The following is a 23521-nucleotide window of genomic DNA, read 5'->3' as shown; positions in this document are numbered from 1 at the left end:
GGGTCACATTCTGGGGCACGCATCCTCTTTTGCTCTCTGGGGCGTGTATTCTGTCTTTTTCTGGGTCACATAGAATCATAGGATAGTTTGGGTTGAAAGGGACCTTTAAAGGTCAGAGCCCCATCCAACCTGACCTTGAATGCTTCCAGGGATGGGGCATCTAACACCCCTCCAGGCAACCTGTTCCAGTATTTGACCACCCTCATCGTAAAAAAAAGTCTTCCTTATATCTAGTCTAAATCTATCCTCTTTTAGTTTAAAACCATTACCCCTTGTCCTATCGCAACAGGCCCTACTAAAAAGTCTGTCCCCATCTTTCTTATAAGCCCCCTTTAAGTATTGAAAGGCCGCAATAAGGTCTCCCCAGAGACTTCCCTTCTCCAGGCTGAACAACCCCAACTCTCTCAGCCTTTCCTCATAGGAGAGGTGTTTCAGCCCTCTGATCATTTTCGTGGCCCTCCTCTGGACCCACTCCAACAGGTCCATGTCTTTCCTGTACTGAGGACTCCAGAGCTGGACACAGTACTCCAGGTGGGGTCTCACGAGAGCAGAGTAGAGGGGCAGAATCACCTCCCTCGACCTGCTGGCCACACTTGGCTTTCTGGGCTGCAAGCGCACAGTGCCAGCTCATGTCTAGCTTTTCATCCACCAGTATCCCCAAGTCCTTCTCCGCAGGGCTGCTCTCAATCCCTTCATCCCCCAGCCTGTATTGTTACTGGGGGGTTGCCCTGACCCAGGTGCAGGACCTTGCACTTGGCCTTGTTGAACCCCATGAGATTCACATGGGCCCACTTCTCGAGCTTGTCCAGGTCCCTCTGGATGGCATCCCATCCCTCAGGCATGTCAACCACACCACTCACTTTGGTGTTGTCTGCAAATTTGCTGAGGGTGCACTTGACCCCACTGTCTATGCCATTGATGAAGATATTAAAGAGTACTGGTCCCAATACGGACCCCTGAGGGACACCACTCATCACTGATCTCCATCCAGACATTGAGCCGTTGACCGCTACCCTCTGGATGTGGCCATCCAACCAATTCCTCATCCACCAAACAGTCCACCCATCAAATCCACATCTCTCCAATTTAGAGAGAAGGATGTTGTGGGGGACCGTGTCAATGGCCTTACAGAAGTCCAGATAGATAACATCCATAGCTCTTCCCTTGTCCACTGATGTAGTCACTCCATCATAGAAGGCCACTAGGTTGGTCAGGCAAGACTTGCCCTTGGTGAAGCCATGCTGACTGTCTCGAATCACCTCCCTGTCCTCCATGTGCTCTAACATAGCTTCTAGGAGGATCTGTTCCATGATCTTCCCAGGCACAGAGGTGAGGCTGACAGGTCGGTAGTTCCCAGGGTCCTCCTTTCTACCCTTTTTAAAGATGGGCACAATGTTTCCCTTCTTCCAGTCACCGGGGACTTCACCTGACTGCCATGACTTTTCAAATATCATGGAGAGTGACTTGGCAACTACATCAGCCCATTCCCTCAGGACTCTGGGATGCATCTCATCAGGTCCCATAGACTTACGTACATTCAGGTTCCTCAGGTGGTCTCGAACTTGGTCTTCTCTTACAGTGGGAGGGACTTTGCTCCCCCAGTCCCTGCCTTGCGGTCCATCCACTCAAGAGGTGTGAGAAGAGAGACTGCCAGTGAAGACTGAGGCAAAAAATTGTTGAATACCTCAGCCTTCTCCTTGTCTGTTGTTACCAGTTTGCCAGTCGTGTTCATCGGGGGGGTATGCTTTCTTTGACCTTCCTTTTCTGGCTGACATACCTATAGAAGCCCTTATTATTATTATTTGCATCCCTTGCCAAGTTCAGCTCCAGCCGCCCCTTGGCCTTCCTGACCCCATCCCTACACAACCGGGCAGCATCCCTATACTCTTCCCAGGATACCTGTCCCTGCTTCCACTGCCTGTGCAGTTCCTTCTTGCCCTTTAGTTTGACCAGCAGGTCTTGACTCAGCCATGCCAGTCTCTTGCCTTCCTTTCCTGATTTCTTACACCTGGGGATCGAGAGCTCTTGTGCTCTATGGAAAGCATCCTTAAAGATCTGCCAGCTCTGTTCTGCTCCCTTGTCCCTGAGGGCAGTTTCCCAGGGGGTCCTACTGACTAACTCCTTGAATAGCTGGAAATTTGCTTTCCTAAAATTCAGGGTCCTGACTTTACTCTTCACCTGTCCCATATCCCTCAGGACTGTGAACTCCACCAGTGCATGATCACTGCAGCCCAGGCTGCCTCCAGTCTTGATGTCACTGATGAGCTCACTTGCACTGGTGACCAACAGGTCCAGTATTGCATCCCCTCTGGTAGGGCTGTCTACTGCCTGGCTTTAGAAGTTATCCTCAATGCACTCCAGGAGTCTCCTGGATTGCCTATAGCTCACCGTGCTGCTTTTCCAGCAGATATCGGGGTGGTTGAAGTCCCACAGCTGGATGAGAGCCTGCGAGCACAATGCCTCCTGTAGTTGAAGTAAAAAGGCTTCGTCCATAGGCTCCCCTTGATCGGGCGGCCTGTAGCAGACACCAACCACAAGGTTCCCTTTGTTGCCTCAGTCTCTGATTCTTACCCATAAGCTTTCAACCTGCTCGTGGCTATTCTTTAGAGACAGCTCTTCACACTCTATCCATTTCTTGACATAGAGGGCAACCCCTCCGCCCCTCCTTCCTCATCTGTCCCTTCTGAAACAGCCTGTAGCCATTGATAGCCGCACTCCAGTCATGGGATTCGTCCCATCAAGTTTCAGTAATGGCAACTAGGTCGTAGCTTTCTAGCAGCACGGTGGCTTCCAACTCCTCCTGTTTGTTGCCCATGCTGCGTGCATTGGTGTAGAGGCACTTCAGCTGGGCTGTCGGCCATGTCACCTTCTTAGAGGAACACACCTTAATTTCTTTGAGGTATTTCCCTGGTGTTTCCCTGTTGGCTCCCATTACCTCAGGAGCCCCTGGCTCATCTCTGTAAGACTTCAAGTGTGCTGCAGCATAGCCAGCACGTCTCAAAGCAACAGGCTGAGGGCCCTCACTAGCACCCCGTCCCTTGAACCTTGGCGTGTCATCCCACAGCTTGTCATGGGCAAGCCTGATATTATATTATAATTATATATTATTATGCTCGAGCTCTCCCTCGAGAGAGAGTGCACTCTTGCTCTCTGGGTCAAATACTCTCGCTCTCTGGGTCATAAGCTTTGGGTTGCATGCACACACTCTCACTGTCTGGGTCACATTCTTTGGGACATGTGGGATCTCTTGCTCTTTGGGTCATGTGCACTCTCTCTATCTCTGGGTCACACACGTGCGCGCTCTCTGTCTCTCTGGGTTATGCTCTCTTTCTCTGGGTTATGCATTTTATTTGTATCTCTGGTTCAAGTGTGCTCTCTCTCTCTCTGAGTCATGGGCTCTCCCTATGGGTCAGTGTCTCTGTCTCCCTCCCCCCCCGGGGTTGCCCCCCCCCCCCCCCCCCGGTCATTTTCTCTCTCAGGGTGACAGGCTCTCTCTCATTTTCTCTTTCTGGGTCACACCCACACACCCCGGTCACACACACCCCCCCCCCCCCGGGTCACACTCTCTCTCTTTTTCTGGGTTGCGTGACCTGTCTATTTTTCTCCTTGGGTCGACTTTTATCTGTATTTCTCTCTTTGTTGCTCCCTCATCCCTCTGTCTCTCAGGGTATATATGTATATCTCTCCCCCCCGTTGGGTCGTACTATCTTTCTCTGTAATTCTTGGCCAGTCTCTCCCTCTCTCTCTCTCCCCCCCCCCTCCCATTTTTGGCACTGTCGTTCTCCCCCCGCCCATGCTGTCTCTTTCCTTTTCTGGGTCGCACTCGTTCATTCCCTCTGTGAGTCGCCCTCTATGGGTTGCTGCCACCTCCTTTGGGCTGGCCTCTTGCTCTCTTTTTCTGGGCCAACCTCTCTTGCTTTCTCTGGGCTGGCTTCTCTCTCTCTCTCTCTGGGTCACACACACACACACCCCCCCGTCTGTTGGTCATGCTCTCTCTGTCTTTGGTCAAACTATCTGTTTCTCTGCATCCCTCCCTCCCTCTCGCCAGGTTACATGCGCTCTGTCTCTTTCTGTGGGTTATGCATTTTCTCTCTCTGCGTTCACACCCCCTCCCATGCTCTCTCTCTCTCTCTCTCTCTCTCTGGGTTGTGTGTGTCATTCCCCCCCATCTCTTTTTCTCCTTGGGTCAACCTTTATCTGTATTTCCCTTTTGGTTGCCCCCCCCATCTCTCCCTCTGGATTGACTTCTATCATGCCCACTCTCTCTCCCTCTGGGTCGCCACCTCTCTCCCCCTTTGGTTCCCCACCCCCTTTTGGGCTCACCTTCTTCCCCCCTCCCCCATCAGTAAGTCTGTCTCTCTCATTCTTGGCTGACCTCTCTCTTGCTCTTGATTCATCTCTCTTTCTCTCCCTCTCTGTGGGTTGCCCTCTCTCTATGGGTTGCCACCCCCCACCCCTGGTCTTCCTCTTGCTCACTCGCTCTGGGCCACCCTCTTCCTCTGTCTCTCTCTTTTCTCTGGGTTGATGTCTCTCTCACACAGTTTGGGTGACTCTCTCTCCATTGACACCCCCCTGGGGCACCACGCTCTCTCTCTGGGTCACCTTCTCTCACACCCGCACTCTCTCTTTCTCTCTCTCTGGATCCATACCCCCCCCCTCACTCCCCCCCTCCCCTTCTCTCCCCATCTCTCCCCATCTCTCTTTCTGTCTCTCTGCCACCCACGCTCTCCCTCTCTCCGTCTCTTTCTGGGTCGTGTTCGCTCACCCTCTCTCTGTGGGGCACCCTCTCTCTTTGCATCGCTGCCACCTCCTTTGGGTTGCCCTCTCACTCTTTCTCTCTGGGTCAGCCTCTCTTGGGTTCTCTGGGTTCGTCCCCCCTCAGTCACGCTCTCTGGGCCGCGCTTTCTCTCTCTGGGTCATGTAATCTCTCTCTCTTTCTCTGTGGATTATGTGCTCTCTGTCTTTGGGTTGCTGCCTCCCCTTTGGGTCGCCCTCTTGCTTGCTCCCTATGGGTCACCCACCCTCTCTGTGGGTAACCCTGTTCCTCCCTCAGTCTGCCCCCCTTCTCTCTCTGGGTGTGTCGTGTGTCGTCCGTCTGCCGCCCCCCCCCCGTGTCGACTTCTCTCTTTCTTTTTCTCTCTGGGTTGACCTCTATCTGTCTTTCTCTCTTGGTTGCCTGCCTTTCTCTCTATCTCTGGGTTGCCCTCTCCCTCTTTCTGGGCTGCTCTCTTTCTCTCATTCTGGATCGTCCTCTCTGTCCCCCCCTCTCTCTTTGGGTTAATCTCTCTCTGTCTCTTTTTGTCCTCGGGTGGACCTTTATCTGTATTTACCTCTTGGTTGTCCCCCCCAACCCTCTCCCTCCCCCCCTCCCCTCTAGGTATCTCTCTCTTTCTGGGTTGACTTCTTTCGTGCCCACTCTCTCTCCCTCTGGGTCACCACCCCTCTCTCCCTTTGGTTCCCCACCCCCTTTTTGGCTTGCCTTCTCTCTCCCCCCATCCCCTATACCCCATGCTGTACCCCTCCTTTGGGTCATCCTCCTTTGGGTCATCCTCTTGCTCTTTCTCTCTGGGTCAACCTCTCTGGCATGCTCTTTGTGTCTCTCTCTCTTTTGGATACCCTCTTTCTCTCTCTGGGTCTCATGCTGGGTCCACCTGCCCCTCTCTTTTTCTCTCTGGGTTGACCTCTGTCTGTCTTTCTCTCTTGGTTGCCCCCCTCCTCCTTCTGGGCTGACATCTCTCTCCCCTCCCCCCTTCCCTCTCTCTCCTCTCCCCCCCCCCCCCCCCGTGGGTCTCTTGCTTCCTCTCGCTCTGGGTCACCAGTCCACCACCCCTGTCATGTGCACGCTCCCTCCCTTTGGTTCATGCCCCCCCTCCCTTTTATTCTTGGCCAACCTCTCTCCCTCTCTCTCTGTCCCACAAGCTCTCTCTTCCTCTGGATCTCCCCCCCTCTCTTTGTGGCTCACTGTCTCTTTTTCTGGGTTGAGCTGCCCCCCCCTCTCTCTTTCTGGGTCATGCACACTCGTTCTCTCTTTGAGTTGACCCCTATGGGTGGTCACCTGCTCCGAGCAGCAGTCTTTTTTTCTCTCTTGCTCTGGATCACTTTCTCTCTCTGGGCTACATTTGCTCTCTCACTGGGTCATCCTCGCCATCTCTGTCTCTCTGGGTCAAGCTCTCTTTCTCTCCGAGTCACGTGCATTCTTCCTCTCTGGTTCACACTGTCTCTCTCTCTGTGGGTCATGCTCTCTCTCGGTCACACTAGTGCTCTCTGAGTCACACACACACCACCACCACCCCGACTCACACACTCTTTCTCTATGGGCCATTCTGTCGGTCACACACACTCTCTCTCTAGGTCATGCTTCCCCCCCCCCCCCCCGACATGTTTTCTTTGTCTCAGTCTCTGTGGGTGACACTCTTGGTCACATTCTCTGTCTCTGGGTCATGCTCTATGTCTTTCTGGGTCACATACTCTCTCTTTGTCTCGGTCGCTCTCTCTCTCTGGGTCTCTGTCTCAGACTCTCTCTGGGTCTCTATCTCTGGGTCACACTCGCTTTATATCTTTCTTTGGATTGCGCTCTATTTGGTTCACACTGTCTCTCTCTGGGCCATGCATACATTCTCTCTGGGTCACACTTGCTCTCTGTCTCTCTTGGTCACACTCACTTTCTCTGTTTGTGTCATACTCTCTCTTGGGTCACATGCTTTCTCTTCCTCTGGATCATGTGCTCTTTCTTTCTCCCTCTCTGGGTGTCTCTCTCTCTGGCTTGTGTATGCTCTCTTTCTCTGGGTTGCGCATGGTCTCTCTCTGGGTCGGTCACATGCTCTTTCACGGTTTCTTTGTTGTGCACACTCTTTCAGAGCATGTGTTCTCTATCTGTGTCACACATATACTGCATTGGGCTCATGCTGTGTCTTGGTCAGATGCTTGCTTGCTCTCTGAGTTCAGAACACTCTCTCCCTCTTTGTAGCACTCTCTCTTTCTCTGGGTCTCTCTTTTTCCTGTTTTGTTTCCATTAAGTTCTTTAGCAATATATCCTATTGAATAATAACCTTGTGGATCTTTTTCACCAGTCTTCCAGTAATACAGTGTTTCTGTGACTTTCATTTGTTAAAAGTTTTTTTTTTCTCTCTCTCTTGTAGATATTCTGTTATTTTATTTATTCTTAGAGATGTGCAGCACGCCCATACATTTGTTTAAAGAAGTGCCTTGGCGGTTGTAAAAATGCAGGTGTCTTTCACTCAGTCTCCTCATGTCCATTATCTTTTGGGGAGTGGTCAAACTCCATTTATTATAAAATGTGTTCTTGCATAATAGCTAGAACTGTTAAGGGATGTTAGGAGCAGCTGCCTTCTCCAGCTGTTCCAGCCCAGGACTTCTTCCTGCCTGGCCACTGGGACCAGTGGCTAGTCCAGCTTGAAGTTTGCTAGTGAATACACACACCCCCCCCACGCACACTCAGTTTGGGGAAGCCTGGCACCAGGCACATGGGCTGTGACCCACAGTCCTGCTCCAGCCACTGGTGCAGGGCCCCTCACTCGCCTCACTTATACCAGTCCCTCCCAGTAGCTGGTTGTTGAGACACACACCGTTCCCGCCCCAGTGGCTGGAGGTTAAAGACCCCCACTTGTGCCAGTATATGACACCACAGGCCAGGGGCACCTACACCCCCAGTCTGACTCCAGTAGCTGGCACCAGATTCCACTCACACAGGTCTTGCCAGTAGCTGGCACTTAGTCCTTGCAGTACACATGCACACAGGATAGAGTGAGATTATGCAGAGAAATAGTTAAGAAAAGATTTAATAAGAAGATATAAGAACACAGGACAGACTGTGCTGATCAGGCAAGCATACCAACTGGCCCTGTTTTACATGTGACTGGTCCCTTTTATACCCCTTTCTGTCTACCACCCTTTTTGTTCCTCCCTGCTCCCCCTTCCCCCTGTATGTCACCTCATGAGTTTGTATAGTTCTATGGATTCCTGCACCCCTCCCAGTCCAGTATCTGGGATCCCCCCTGGTTTGCAGTCTTATCAGTTGCAAAGTCCAGGTTGATCTTCCTGGAAGTGGAGCCTGTGGTTTCTTGGTAGCCCATCAATTAGTGTGACTGGTGAGGTTTGTTTCTTGTCATTGTCTCCATGTTTGTTCTGTCAGGTCTGTTTCTGTATATTTTTGTTACTGGTTTCCTCCTTTTTCCCTTGGTTTCCCAACTGACAAGGTCCCTGATCAGATAACCTTGCTGGAATAAACATTCTCACACTCTTACATGTCCTCATCAATTAGTGTGACTGACCAGGTGTGGTTCTCATCACTGCCTCCCTTATCATTTTTTGCCCAGGTTTGTGTCCCTGGATGTTCTTGTTTATGGCTTCCTCCTTTTCTTATTATCCTTTTTTGTGTTGAAGAAGGCCCTTGACCAGATACCCTTAAAGGAACAGATGCTTTCCTTCCACATACCCATTTGGTTCTTGTAAGCATCTAGCATTTGTTCTCATTCAGTATGTGCTGCTTCCTTTGGCATAGAGCAGAACCGTATGTAGTATCTCTGAATGTGCTGTAATTTGTTTTCACTTTGAATCAGACTGTAACCTAGAGTTTTTGCCCAGAGTCTAAATCATCTGGGACACGATGCTTTGGATACATCTCAGGTGTTGAGACAGTCCCATGGAAAAATTATGAAGATACATTTATTTATATATTTCAAAATAATAATTATGAGATGCAAAACTAGCAGTAGAAAATTTCCTAACTTTTCTGTGGATTCACACTAATGAAAACTATAGTTTTGCCTCTGAAACCAAACACATTTTCACATGGTGCTGTCCACCTGAACTGTTATTGATAAATAGGGAATATAGTTACTAGCTGTCTTTTAATTTTTTAATTTGTAGTAGTCTTCAATTTTCTTTAATTTCTTATTGTCATTTTATGTTAAAAGTCAACTGGTGCCTGCCAGGAATTGCTTATATTTAGCAAATTGTGGGGGTTTATATCTTTTTATCTTTAGTTCATCCTTTCACATTAATCAGTCCATCATACATGCTTTATGAAAAACATTTTCTTTATTTTTGTAAACCGACAATACCTCTGTGGCAATAATATTCAGGTGCAGAATGTAATTTGAAAAGAATCCATGTGTGACATTTTGTTTCACAATTTCAGACTCTGATCTTTTTCTGATACACCAATGTGGGTTTCTAAGAGTCTGTATTTTGTCCCTGTGATTAGCATAGGAGTTTTGTGGTGTGTGTGGTATTTTCATGTAGAATGGTTGCTAATCTCTTTATGTGCTTGTTATGACTGGCTGTGATACTTTTTTCCTCTTGTTCTCTTTTTGTTCACTTATTTCTGATGTTTGAAACCATTCTGTTCTAGAACCTTGTTTGTTAAATTTGTTGAGAAATGGAAAACATTTTTCTGCCTCTTTCATAACCAGAGCTCTTATCCTTCCATTAGTGTTCATGAATATTTCACTCTTGTATTAGTTTTGTCATTTTATGTACAACTTGCATGTAGTCAGTTTAGCCCTTTTACCTGGAAGCAGCAGTTCCAGAACAATTACTTGCCACACCTATAACATCACATCACTTACGTTGGACATTTCACTTTTTCTTTCAGGTGCCTCCATGCTTAACACAGAACAAGTCTTGTCTTGGGAATTTGTTTCCTATTGTATTCTGTCTTTATGACTTGGAATGTATTTGGAGCCAAATTCACTACTGTTCATTATTTCTCTTCTTTTACTTCTTTTATTATTTTTCCATAATATGCTTTCCCATAGCCCTATAAATATGTACTGCTCTTGGTATTGCCATGTCTACTTCTTCTTGGTATTGCCATGTCTACTTCTTGTAGTAAACCAACCTTGACATGGTTACTAGTTCTATGGAGCTCGTTCCTGCCTGGAGGCAGGTTTCATATAAGGAAAATGGGATCCTCCTCAAATTAAGTGCAGGGGGAGGCAGTGGATGGTTTGTTTGGGTTTTTTTTCATTTTGGGTTGGGTTTTTTTTTTAAGAACCTTAGTTAACATTTTATAGTCTCCTGGTTTCTTTAGTAATGATTCTGGATGTGTTGAATGTAAAAACACAGAGGACTTCACCCTTGCTTTCCTCCCAAAGAAATTTGAAAATGCTCTAGTCAAGTGGCTCTATTTTCACCCAAGATTCTATTTTCTTCTTGTACCATGCAACACAGGCATGCTAAGAGTCTGGTATTTGTTTTCTGGCATCAGTCATTTAACAAGGATCTAGAGTTGTCAGAAAGCAAAACTTTGGTCCCAAAGCAGGTGTCTGTACCTGCAGACTCCAGACTGTTTCAACAGGGAGATGCACATAGTTTGTTCTCTTTGGAATAAGTCTCACACTGAAGGAGGCCATAGGAATTTCACTGCTGAGTTCAGCAGGAAAAGAATAGGGAACCCATTTTGTTTCTTTTGTGAGCTGATGACTTGCCTGTATTTCGCTCACCCAGGTGAACATGCCTACAAATGTTCTTCCTGCACATTTTCCACCATGACAATCAGCCAGCTGAAAGATCATTCCTTGAGAGTGCATGGGAAAGCACTGACACTACCAAGACCCCGTGTTGTCAGCCTCTCAGCCTCACTTGGCTACCACACCTCCAAGAACTACACTTCTGCTGAAGAGGTGGAGGACTCTAATGGTAAGAGGTGCCTCAGAGCAAGAATTTAATTGTCTAAAATAGTACTTAATATTTTTATTTAAAAAAAAAATAAGGCAGCAATTATGAAAAATCCAAAGCTGCACGAAAAGCAAGAATAACGGTGGAGTTCTAGTACTTGACCTGCAGTCGAATCTCACTAGTTTATTCTTTACCAACTTATACTGCCAATGGTTGGCCTTTGGAATAAGTCAAGCTGACCTTACTTTTCAGCAAAGATTTACAACATAGGAAATTTTCAGTGGCACAGCTCCCATTAAAAGTCAGTGGGAAAGAGAGCATCTAATTCCATTTGCACTTCTGAAAAACGCCCCTTTATCTTGTTAGCAGAGCAGTTTAGTGAAGCCACTAAAGATTAAGCGTAAAAAGTAGAGGGAATAGCTAGGCAACTTTCTATTTTACGCTTTTTATGGAAATAGGTGTGTACACAGATCCTGATGTTTGAAATACAGACAGATGGCTTATTTTTAAGTTTTGCCTTGTATTTAGGCTACAGAGTTTTATTACTCGTGCAACAAATGATGAGAATACAGGATTGAAACTTGTCCGATAGACACAGACACTGGTCATCCAGTTACATGCGTGGCAGCAGACTCTTAGCATGCAATGCTCTTACTTTAAATGGATGACAGTGAATAGATACTGCAAATGCCAGGAGAAGGAGAACATACTGCACATGCCAGGAGAAGGAGAACATACTGCACTCCACATGGATTATCTGTGTTGTGAGGAAAAGGAGCAGTGGACAAACCAGGCTCTAGGAAAGAATGCCATACTGGCCTGGAGTTGCTGTTACAAAGGAAGCAAATGGCAGAACAGCTGTGGCTTTGAAAAAGAGTATTGTGCTCAGCATAAAAGTAACTATATTTGGGGCAAATTAGCTGAAGAATTGTAGGAAAATATATTAGGATTACATGGCAAGGTTTTGGTAGAGGGGTGCTGCAGGGGTGGCTTATGTGAGAAGACACCAGGGGCTGACCCTGTGCCAGACAGAGCCAGTTCCAGCTGGCTCCAAAACGGACCCAAAGCTGAGCCCATCAGAGACGCTGGTGGTGCCTCTGTGATAACATATTTAAGAAAGGGTAAAAAACACTGCGGAGCAGCTATGAGAGAGAGAAGTGTGAAAAATGTGAGAGAAAAAACCCTGCAGACACCAAGGTCAGTGAAGAAGGAGGGGGAGGAGGTGCTCCAGGTGCCGGAGCAGAGATTCCCCCTGCAGCCTGTGGTGAAGACCATGGTGAAGCAGGTTGTCCCCCTGCAGCCCATGGAGGTACAAGGTGGAGCAGATATCCAACCTGCAGCCCATGGAGAGAACCACACCGCAGCAGGTGGATATGCCCTGAAGGAAGCCAACTGAAGTGTATCTACACCAATGCACGCAGCATGGGCAACAAACAGGAGGAGTTAGATGCCATTGTGCAGCTGGAGAACTATGATATAGTTGCAATCACGGAAACATGGTGGGATGACTCACACAACTGGAGTGCTGCAATGAATGGCTATGAACTCTTCAGAAGGGATGGGCAAGGAAGGAGGTGGTGGGGTAGCGCTGTATGTTAGGGAGTGTTTTGATTGTCTAGAGCTTGACAATAGTGATGAAAGGGTCAAGTGTTTATGGGTAAGAATCAGGGGGAAGGCCAACAAGGCAGATATCATGGTGGGAGTCTGTTATAGACCACCCAACCAGGATGAAGAGGCAAACGAAATATTCTATAAGCAGCTGGGAGAAGTCTCATGATCACTAGCCCTTGTTCTCGTGACGATCACTAGCCCTTGTTCTCGTGGGGGACTTCAACCTACCAGATGTCTGCTGGAAATACAATACAGCAGAGAGGAAACAGTCTAGGAGGTTCCTGGAGTGTGTGGCAGATAACTTCCTGACACAGCTGGTGAGGGAGCCAACTAGGGAAGGTGCCCCACTGGACCTGTTGTTTGCAAACAGAGAAGGACTTGTGGGTGATGTGGTGGTTGGAGGCCGTCTTGGGCACAGTGATCATGGAATGATAGAGTTTTTGATTCCTGGAGAAGTAAGGAGGGTGGTTAGCAGAACTGCTACCTTGGACTTCTGGAGTGCAGACTTTGGCCTGTTTCGGAGCCTGGTTGACGGAGTCCCTTGGGAGGCAGTCCCGAAGGGCAAAGGAGTCCAGGAAGGCTGGACATTCTTCAAGAAGGAAATCTTAAGGGTGCAGGAGCAGGCTGTCCCCACATGCCGAAAGACGAGCCGGCGGGGAAGAAGAGCGGCCTGGCTGAACAGAGAGCTTTGGCTGGAACTCAGGAAAAAAAGAGAGTTTATGACCTTTGGAAGAAGGGGCGGGCCTCTCAGGAGGACTACAAGGATGTCGTAAGGTTATGCAGGGACAAAATTAGAAGGGCCAAAGTGAAACTAGAACTTAATCTGGCTAGTGCCGTAAAAGACAATAAAAAATGTTTCTATAAATACATTAACAACAAAAGGAGGGCTAAGGAGAATCTCCATCCTTTATTGGATGCAGGGGGAAACATAGTGACAAAGGATGAGGAAAAGGCTGAGGTACTTAATGCCTTCTTTTCTTCATTCTTTAATAGTAAGACCAGTTGTTCTTGGGGTACCCAGCCCCCTGAGCTGGAAGACAGGGACGGGGAGCAGAATGAAGCCCCCATAATCCAAGGGGAAATGGTTAGCGACCTGCTACACCACTTAGACACACACAAGTCTATGGGGCCGGATGGGATCCACCCAAGGGTACTGAGGGAGCTGGCGGAAGCGCTCACCAAGCCACTTTCAATCCTTTATCAGCAGTCCTGGCTAACCAGGGAGGTCCCAGTTGACTGGAGGTTAGCAAATGTGATGCCCATCTACAAGAAGGGACAGAAGGAGGATCCGGGGAACTACAGGCCTGTCAGCCTGACCTCGGTGACAGGGAAGGTTATGGAGCAGATCATCTTGAGTGCCATCACATGGCACATACAGGACAACCAGGTGACCAGGCCCAGTGAGCATGGGTTTATGAAAGGCAGGTCCTGCTTCACTAACCTGATCTCCTTCTATGACAAGGTGACCTGCTTAGTGGATGAGGGAAAGGCTGTGGATGTTGTCTACCTGGGCTTTAGTAAAGCCTTTGACACTGTTTCCCACAGCATTCTCCTGGAGAAACTGGCTGCTCATGGCTTGGACGGGTGTACTCTTCGCTGGGTAAAGAACTGGCAGGATGGCTGGGCCCAAAGAGTTGTGGTGAATGGAGTTAAATCCAGTTGGTGGCCGGTCACAAGTGGCGTTCCCCAGGGCTCAGTTTTGGGGCCAGTTCTGTGTAATATCTTTCTGAATGATCTGGACGAGGGGGTCGAGTGCTCCCTCAGTAACTTTGCAGATGACACCAAGTTGGGTGGGAGTGTTGATCTGCTTGAGGGTAGGAAGGCTCTACACAGGGAGGCTCTACATTTCTATTGCTTTCTATTCAGAGAGCTACTTTCCCTTTTGCGTATGAGAACACTATTGTATTCAGATGCTGAAGTCTTTTAGGTACATAGCGCAGGTGGGAATTTAACATCTTGTTAATCTTGTTACTCTTTCTGTACAGGTAATCTGTAGGTAAGTTTTATATTTAAAATTTCACTAATGAGTTTTGCATCCTCCCTGTTGTTATTCCGTGTTTTTCTGCTTCGGTTACGGCTAATTTTGCCTCTTGACATGGCTGTGGGTACCCTTTCTTTTACTTCAGACTGTGCCATGGTGTTAGCTTGCTCAGTACATTTTTTAAATGGCCCACTAAGTTCCTCATGTTCATTCTATGTAAAATTCTTTATAAAAACAGATCTCAGTGGTATTCCTTTTCTTTGTCAATCAGGACCAGGTATTCCATTTGTTCCTCCTTATGACAGGTTGTGGTGGGTTAACCTTGGCTGGCCGCCAGGTGCCCACAAAGCTGTTTTCTCACTCCCCCTCCTTAGCAGGGCAGGGGGAGAAAATATGATGAAAAAGCTCGTAGTTTGTGATAAGGACAGAGAGATCCCTCACCAATTACCGTCATGGGCAAAAAAGACGCAATTTGGGGAAGATGGATTTAATTTATTGCCAATTACAAATAGAGTAGGATAGTGAGAAACAAAGACAATACTAAAAACACCTTTCCCCCATCCCTCCCTTCTTCCCAGGCTCAACTTCGCTCCTTCATTCCTGACTCTTCTACCTCCTCCCCCCACCCCTGAGCGGTGCAGGGGGACAGGGAATGGGGGTTGCCATCAGTTCATAATGCTTTGCCTCTGCTGTTCCTTCCTTGTCACAGTGTTCCCCTGCTCTAGCGTGGGGTCCCTCCCACAGAATACAGTCCTTCACGAACTGCTCCAGCATGGGTCCATTCCACAGGGTACAGTCCTTCAGGAATGGACTGCTCCAGCATGGGCCCCCCCCCACAGGCCACAGTTCCTGCCAGAAAACTTGCTCCTGCATGAGCTCTCCACGGGGCTGCATCTTCCTTTAGGGAATATCCACTTGCTGCAGTATGGGGTCCTCCATGGGCTACAGTGCGGATATCTGCTCTGGTGTGGTCCTCCATGGGCAGCAGGGGGACAACCTGCTTCACCATGGTCTTCTTCACAGGCTGCAGGGGAATCTCTGCTCCGGTGCTTGGAGCACCTTCTCCCCCTCCTTCTTCACTGACCTTGGTGTCTGCAGGGTTGTCTCTCTCCCATTTTTCTCACTCCGCTCTCTCACAGCTGCTGCACAGTGTTTTTTACCCTTTATTAAATATGTTATCACAGAGGTGCCATCAATGTCACTGATTGGCTCAGCTTTGGGTAGCTTTGGGTCCGTTTTGGAGCCGGCTGGAACTGGCTTTGTTGGACATGGAGGCAGCTCCTGGTGTCTTCTCACAGAAGCCACCCCTGCAGCACCCCTATGCTACCAAAATATTGCCACAGAAACCCAATACACCTGGCTAAAAATAAATCCTCTGTATATTCCCATACCAAATTTGTGCTGCCAATTTGGGCCAAGTGGTTGGCCTGGTTATTTTGTTTCTCTTCTTGAGTTGCCTTTGAATTTGGGATATGCGAGTTAATATGATGTATGAAAGAAGGTCTTTGTTTCAGTAGCTGTTGTATTGCTTTCCATTCTTCTGCTACCCAAATTGGTTTTCCTTGCCACTGCAAGTTATAAGAATACCATTCTTTGAGCCATTTTCACACCACATTAGCCATCATCCATATGTGTGTGTACACACTGTCAGACTCCAATACTCTCTGAGCAGGTTCTTTGAGATATTCCACATGTGGAGGGCGTAATGTTTAATACCAAATTTACTTATTTAAAGACAGTTGATGTTACACAGGATTTCCGATTTAACAGACTGACACAAAATATAGAATCATAGAATCGTTTAGGTTGGAAAAGACCTTTAAGATCATCGAGTCCAACCGTTAACCTAGCACTGCCAAGTCCACCACTAAACCATGTCCCTGAGTGCCACATCTACACCACGTCTTTTAAATACCTCCAGGGATGGTGACTCAACCACTTCCCTGGGCAGCCTGTTCTGTGCTTGATAACCCAGTGAAGAAATTTTTCTTAATATCCAATCTAAACCTCCCCTGGCACAACTTGAGGCTGTTTCCTCTTGTCCTATCGCTTGCTACTTGGGAGAAGAGACTGACCCCCACCTTGCTACAACCTCCTTTCAGGTAGTTGTAGAGAGCGATAAGCTCTCCCCTGAGCCTCCTTTTCTCCAGGCTAAACAACCCCAGTTCCCTCAGCCGCTCCTCATCAGACTTCTGCTCTAGACCCTTCCCCAGCTTCGTTGCCCTTCTCTGGACGCGCTCCAGCAACTCAATGTCTTTCTTGTAGTGAGGGGCCTAAAACCGAACACAGTATTCGAGGTGCAGCCTCACCAGTGCCGAGTACAAGGGGGACATTCACTTCCCTAGTCCTGCTGGCCACACTATTTCTGATACAAGCCAGGATGCTATTGCCCTTCTTGGCCACCTGGGCACACTGCTGGCTCATATTCAGGCAGCTGTCGACCAATACCCCCAGGTCCTTTTCCACCAGGCAGCTTTCCAGCCACTGTTCCCCAACCCTGTAGCATTCCATGGGGTTGTTGTGACCCAAGTGCAATACCTGGCACTTGGCCTTGTTGAACCTCATACAATTGGCCTCGGCCCATCGATCCAGCCTGTACAGATCCCTGTGTAGAGCCTTCCTACCCTCAAGCAGATCAACACTCCCACCCAACTTGGTGTCATCTGCAAAGTTACTGAGGGCGCACCCGACCCCCTCGTCCAGATCATTCAGAAAGATATTACACAGAACTGGCCCCAAAACTGAGCCCTGGGGAACACCACTTGTGACCGGCCACCAACTGGATTTAACTCCATTCACCACAACTCTTTGGGCCCGGCCATCCTGCCAGTTCTTTACCCAGCGAAGAGTACACCCGCCCAAGCCACGAGCAGCCAGTTTCTCCAGGAGAATGCTGTGGGAAACAGTGTCAAAGGCTTTACTAAAGCCCAGGTAGACAACATCCACAGCCTTTCCCTCATCCACTAAGCAGGTCACCTTGTCATAGAAGGAGATCAGGTTAGTGAAGCAGGACCTGCCTTTCATAAACCCATGCTCACTGGGCCTGGTCACCTGGTTGTCCTGTATGTGCCATGTGATAGCACTCAAGATGATCTGCTCCATAACCTTCCCTGTCACCGAGGTCAGGCTGACAGGCCTGTAGTTCCCCGGATCCTCCTTCCGAAAACGGAAAACACATTACAAACATAAGTTACATTTAGCAAAATATAGCAATTGCAGTACACAGTTCAATCACAATATCAATGTGATTCCTATTACCGGTCTATATAATATGTCCACCGTCATGACAATAGGCATCCCCAATTGCCAGAAAGGAATATGTGGGTTGAAACCAGCTCAAGCCTGTTGCTCTCTTTGATATTCTTTTGCTAGTTGTGTAGTTTTTATATTTTATGTTAGGCTGAGCCTCGTATTCACACACACACACACCCCATGCCAGTCTGGCTAACTAAGGGGAGACATTCACAGCCTTTTAGTGAACTGGGGAGAAACATTTACACCACCAGTTGATCCACTCAACTGACATAGCTGTTCATCTAAAACAAAGGCCACCCTCCTGTCCCTTTTATATTGAGATAAAGTCAGCTTCTTTGCATTATTCTCTGAGCTTCATGGGCACATCACCCTTGCCCATCTTCTCTGAGCCTTCTTCCATTGTAGAGGTTTATTGGTCAGTCACACACACTTCGAGCATGTTCCAATGTGATCCTCAAGGCCATTACCTCTGCAAACTGATTGGAGCGTCCAGTCCCTTTGCAAGTTACAGCTTCTCCTGTGGAGGGGTTCGAGGAAGTGGCTTGTCACCTCCTATTTCCTGCTGTGATGTTACAGGATCTGTCAGTAAATGAACTCCATCATTTATTTTTTGCACTTAAATCATCATACGCTGGGGCATCAACTGTCCATGGAGTTTAGTGTTCCTTCTACTGTTGATTTGCTGGCCACTGACTAACAAGCTGAACTAATCCTGGTCTGGAGCCTGAACCAGTATGTGCCTACTGGGTAAGAGCCAGGAGCCATTTTTGCCACATAGCAGTGGTTGTGTTCAACTGGGGAATTCCTGCCCCGGCAAGGGGATCGCCAGCTTGCCGCCCAAGATATCAAAAATATCATCCATATAGTGATAAATATACATTCCTGGAAATCTGAGTCGCACAGGGCGTATGGCTTTGGCCACATATATCTGACAGATTGTTGGAGAGTTTTTCATACCTTGAGGTAAGACAGTCCAATGATACCTATCCATGGGTTCACCTCGATTTACCTTAGGCACTGAAAATGCAAAACGAGGCGCATCTGCAGGGTGCAAGGGGATTGTAAAAAAACAGTCTTTCAAGTCTATAACTACTATGTCCCAATTTCGGGGTATCATAATCGGTGAAGGTAATCCGGGCTGGAGTGACCCCATTTCTTCTATTACTTCGTTTATTTGTCTCAAATCATGCAACAGTCGCCATTTTCCGCTTTTCTTTTTAATAATAAATACCGGAGAATTCCAGGGACTGGTTGTAGGTGTGATGTGCCCCTGTTGGAGTTGCTCAGCGACTAACTCTTGAAGTGCAGCGACCTTTTCTCTGGGGAGCGGCCATTGATCTACCCAAACGGGCGTCTCTTTTTTCCAAGTTAGTTTAATTGTCGGTCGCTCATCAATGGCCGCTACTGAAAATTTTCGGGACAGTTCAGGGTAAAACCACCTTGTGCCATCACGTCCCTTCCCAATAGACTCATGGGTAAATTAGTTACGTATGGGCGTACAGTGAATGTGGATCCTTCTTGAGTTTTAATGGTAAGCGAATTAATACTTTGAAAAGTATGTGAAGTGCCACCAACACCAACTAAGCCTTCCGTGGGGGTGGCCAGTGGCCAACTGCGCGGCCAATCTTTCAAGGCCAGCACAGTAACATCTGTCCCTGTGTCTATGAGAACCGGCAGTTGAACACAAGCAGGGCTTGTGTGAGGATTATACAGTGTCACGGTAAGCATAGGTCTAGTGGTAGCAATCTGCGTAGCCCAAAAAATTGCAGGAGGACCAGTTGATCCAAAACCTGCGTCACATCAGTCACAGTTTTCAGCCTGTGGAACTACTGCCTTAAACAGGATGAGCTGGGCAATTCTAGTTTTTCTGGGTATAAACATTGGAGGGGAGGGGGTCCAGACCATAGCTTGAATCTGTCCGGTAAAATCAGCGTCAATAACCCCGGGCAAAACGAACAGACCCATCAAGGTGGTACTAGATCTGCCCAACAAAAGTGCACTATACCCTTGCCCTAAGGGTCCCTTTACATTCAGTGGAATCTTTTGAACATGGGGTCCCCAAAGAGTAAAATCCGTTACCGTGGCGACATCCAGTCCGACGCTTCCTCGGGTCCTGGCGGAGAGTGTATCCATGGTGACGACGCCTGTGGCGTTGTTGTCGCGGCAGCCGATGCTGAACTTCCGGCCATCATTGCCTTTGGGCGGAAGTCCGGCGTGGATTGCCCTTCCGGTCCGAGGGGCGACGGAACTTGTGTCATCGCGCGTCCCCGCCTCGCGCTCCGCCTCCCGTTTCCCTGCCGCGTTGGCAGAGGCTGTCCTTCCGCGTTGTATTTTGAACGACACTTGTTGGCCCAGTGCCAGCCCTTTCCGCAGCGTGGACATAAGGTAGGAGGATTAGAACCAGTGCTCCGGCCAACAGCTGACTCTCGCTGCGGGCAGTCAGCAGCTAGATGCCCTATGGTATGGCACCGATAGCAGCGCTTGTCTCCAATAACCCTCTGCCCGATTTTGAGGGCAGCGGTAAACGCTCCAGCCAACGCAGCAGTGTGATGTTCAATAGATCCAACCCGATTGCACGCTTCGATCATCTGTACTAACGTAGAGTTAACAGGCATTGCTTGCAATAACTTTTTACAGTCCGTATTTGCATTTTCCACTGCCAATTTCAGTATTAGGGCTTCCTTCGCCTCACGATTCTCAATTTGTTTATCTAGCGCATCCCTCAGTCTATCAATGAATTGCATATACGGTTCTTGAAGCCCCTGTCGTATACTAGTAAACGATTGTTCTGGCTTTCCAACTTCGGGCAACCGCAGCATAGCCTGCAAAGCTAATGCTGCGGACTGTCGGAGAATATTCGGATCTAATCTAGCTTGCAATCGAGGATCCAGCAAAGGGTCGGTGCCCATCAACTGGGGAATTCCTGCCCCGGCAAGGGGATCGCCAGCTTGCCGCCCAAGATTACTCAGGGCTGCCACCTCGCAGGATTCTTTCCATTTTTGCTCCCAAAGCAATCGCTGGGTTGGCGTTAAAATCATTGCAGCCACTTGCCGCGAGTCATACGGAGTTAGCAAATGTCCTGTCATAACATTCCCTAACAATGACTGAGTGAATGGCGCGTTTAAACCGTACACAGTGATGACAGTCTTTCTCAATTCCTTAATTAGGTCCCACTGGAAGGGGGTCCAGTCATTCGGTCTATTGTCTTGTACGCGCACCGGAAACACAAACCCCGCAGCTTCCCCATCCTTCAGTGCCTCCCTACGGAGTTGCTCCCACCGATCTCGGGGGTCGAAAGCCTGTTCTGCTATTGGCGTGGGTTGTGCTTCTGATGAATGTATCAGATGCGCGGGGGGCAACATCGGCTTTGTGGGAGGGGAGTTCGGGGGGGGCGGCTTCAAAACCACTTCCCCACTTGCTTCGCCCGAGCCTCCGTCTTCTTCCCCCAAGTCTATAAGAATGTCTTTTTCCTGTGGCTTGCTCGCGATCGACTCACTATCACCTGCTTGTACCGCCTGAGCGACTGCACTCTGCACTTTCTTTTCTGCTTGCCATGATCGCAGGGTCTCAGTTACTAAACGCCACGTAGTCATAACTTCAGTAGCGGTGGTGTCCCCCCTGGGCGCTGCCTCCCAAATCTTCTCCCCCGCCTGTTCCCACGTTCTCGCATCAAACACCGCAAATACTGTAGAGGGAGTCCCTTGCTTTTGCAAAAACTTCAATAATAACTTTATCTTATAGGGGTCATATTTCACCCCTCTTTTTATTAGGAGCTGCATCAATAGCTTAACTATGGCCTCTTCCTCGGCTGATATATTCGCTCCCATGATCACTGCCCAGCCGCTCACCTGTTTCTTAAGGTGATGTCCCGGGATTAAAGCCGCAGTCCTGCCGCCAGCTTGATTTGTTCAGCTGGCGTTCCCTCCAGACGCTACATGCAGCGCTGCTTACTCAGTTGGGGTCACCATTTGAAGGGAATGAGACACGGACTCCGGTGCTGATGGTAGGGGGAGAGACCTTTATTTACCTGACAGCACTCTTTTTATACTTATCCCGACTGGTTCACGCGAAGCACGCGCAATGCACGTGCTTATTCTGTCCATCTAATTGGCTCTGTAACTTTTATCACGCAACGTTTCATTGGCTTATAGTTATCTTGTTGTTCCTTCTTCTACATTCTTTTGTTCCTTCTTCTGCATTCCTTGTTTCCCTTTTTTCCTCTTGGCCCCTCGCTCATGATCTTAGTTCAGAGATGTGTTTATTAAGTCAAGGTCATTGGTGTACTGGTCTCCTACATAAGATTACCTTTTTATTCTTCTCTTTTGATCGGTCTCCTATCCAATCTATGCACCAAGGAGACGGTTGCATATAATGCCATTCTCCTTCCTCAGCAGTCTTCCAGAGGGGAACTGCATTCCCCAAGGAAATCAATCACAAGATTCTGCTTCTTTAACTGTTCCTGGCTGTTGTGTTTCATTAACGTGCCAACACAAATTCTTAGATTCATTTCCTAAAATTTTCCATTTTCCCAGTCCAAATACCTTTTCTTTCTTTAAAATGAACTCTAATATTCCTGTCCCATTGGTCGGCATGGTGTCAAAAGTCCGGTTTAAATCCAGAGTTAAAACTCCCCAATCTAAAGGGGATGCTGCTGACTTCGGTAACAGTAAACATGCTGTAATTTGACTAACATTGTGGATTCTCCCAAAGGATTGCACAAGTTGAAGGACTAAATTGCTACGGCAACTGTACATGAGTTGATAAATCAGTAAGACTAATTCCAGTTTTAATTTTGTCATGTTTGGACCTGTTCACACACAATGTGCTATAATTTTTCTGAATATAGATCACTATAACCAATAAATCAAAAAGTATTATTATAACCACTACTAAAATTCCTTTTATATACTCTATATCTTGATGCTGCCTTCTAATATCCCAAGTGCAATTCATTAAGTACGAGAAAGTGTTAATTTTAAAGGTCCTGTTTCTCTAGAAGTCCATTGTTTCTGTTCCAGAGATGGTGCTTTCTTGAGTCTCATATAATGAATCCAAGAGTCCACGCCGTCCACTTTTACTGCAGTTTAAGTTTTCAATAACACAGCATATGGTCCGTTCCACTTTTCCTTTAGTGGCTCATCTTTCCAAGTTCGAATGTAGACAAGGTCTCCCGGCTGAAAAGGATGGACAGGCGTGTCTAAAGGCAAAGGTGTCCTCTGATTTAAATACCTATGTAACGAAGATAAGATCTGCGAAAGAGAAATTAAATACTCTTTAACTGTTTCCTGTCCTTTAATGTACATTTGATCCTCTTTTATTGTAAGTGCATTAGTAAGATATGGTTTTCCATACATTATCTCAAAGGGGCTTACTCTTTCTCTGATTCTTGGGGTTACCCTAACTCTCAATAGGGCCAAAGGTAGGGCCTCTACCCATTTGAGGTGAGCTTCCTGACATAATTTTGAAATTTGCCTCTTAAGAGTCTGGTTCATTTGCTCTATCTTTCCACTAGATTGAGGTCTCCATGGGGTATGGAGGTCCCACTTTATCTTCAAAATTTTCAATACTCCCTGTACTACTTCTGCTATGAAATGAGGACCACTGTCAGAAGATATTCCTTCTGGAATACCAAATCTAGGAATTATTTCTTTTAACACTGCTTTAATTACCTCTCTTGCCTTATTGGTGCAACAAGGGAAAGCTTCAGGCCAACCAGAAAAAGTATCTACCAGGACTAACAAATATTTATACTGGTTACATCTAGGTAACTCTGAAAAATCTATTTGCCAGTGCTCCCTGGGCGTTATTCCTCATTTTACATTTCCTCCTATTGTTTTCTTTTCCACCTTTGGATTGTTAGCACAACATACAAATTCCATTGTCCTTTCGGGGATTAGAAGTTGTTTTAAAGGTGTCATCCACCATCCCTGTTCATTTTTAATGCAGTCCAATTGTTCAGCTAATTGATCTGCCTTTTCAGTGTATTGTGGTGGAGTTAGATCTAGATGACGTCCTGGGATTAAAGCTCCTTCC

General features: G+C 47.7%; 1 protein-coding gene across 8 annotated transcripts in view; it reads left to right on the top strand.

Annotated features, from left to right (window-relative positions):
- LOC142403139 (zinc finger protein 462-like) overlaps positions 1-23521 on the top strand; it is a 97757-nt gene that overhangs the window by 43750 nt on the left and 30486 nt on the right. For 7 of the 8 annotated variants that reach the window (XR_012773612.1, XR_012773611.1, XM_075489306.1 and 4 more), the window contains one exon: positions 10471-10662. The exons of the other annotated variant lie outside the window; for it this stretch is intronic. Coding sequence is in view for 5 of the 7 variants with exons in the window: in XM_075489306.1 (XP_075345421.1) it covers positions 10471-10662 (192 nt within the window). In the remaining 2 variants the exon portion in view is untranslated. The remainder of the gene's footprint in view (positions 1-10470; positions 10663-23521) is intronic. 8 annotated transcript variants of the gene reach the window in all.

Source organism: Mycteria americana, unplaced genomic scaffold (assembly GCF_035582795.1).
Source record: "Mycteria americana isolate JAX WOST 10 ecotype Jacksonville Zoo and Gardens unplaced genomic scaffold, USCA_MyAme_1.0 Scaffold_118, whole genome shotgun sequence".
In the NCBI taxonomy this organism is placed as follows: Eukaryota; Metazoa; Chordata; class Aves; order Ciconiiformes; family Ciconiidae; genus Mycteria; species Mycteria americana.
The sequence above is the reverse complement of the archived record's forward strand: the minus strand, read 5'-3'. Positions and strand labels throughout refer to the sequence as shown.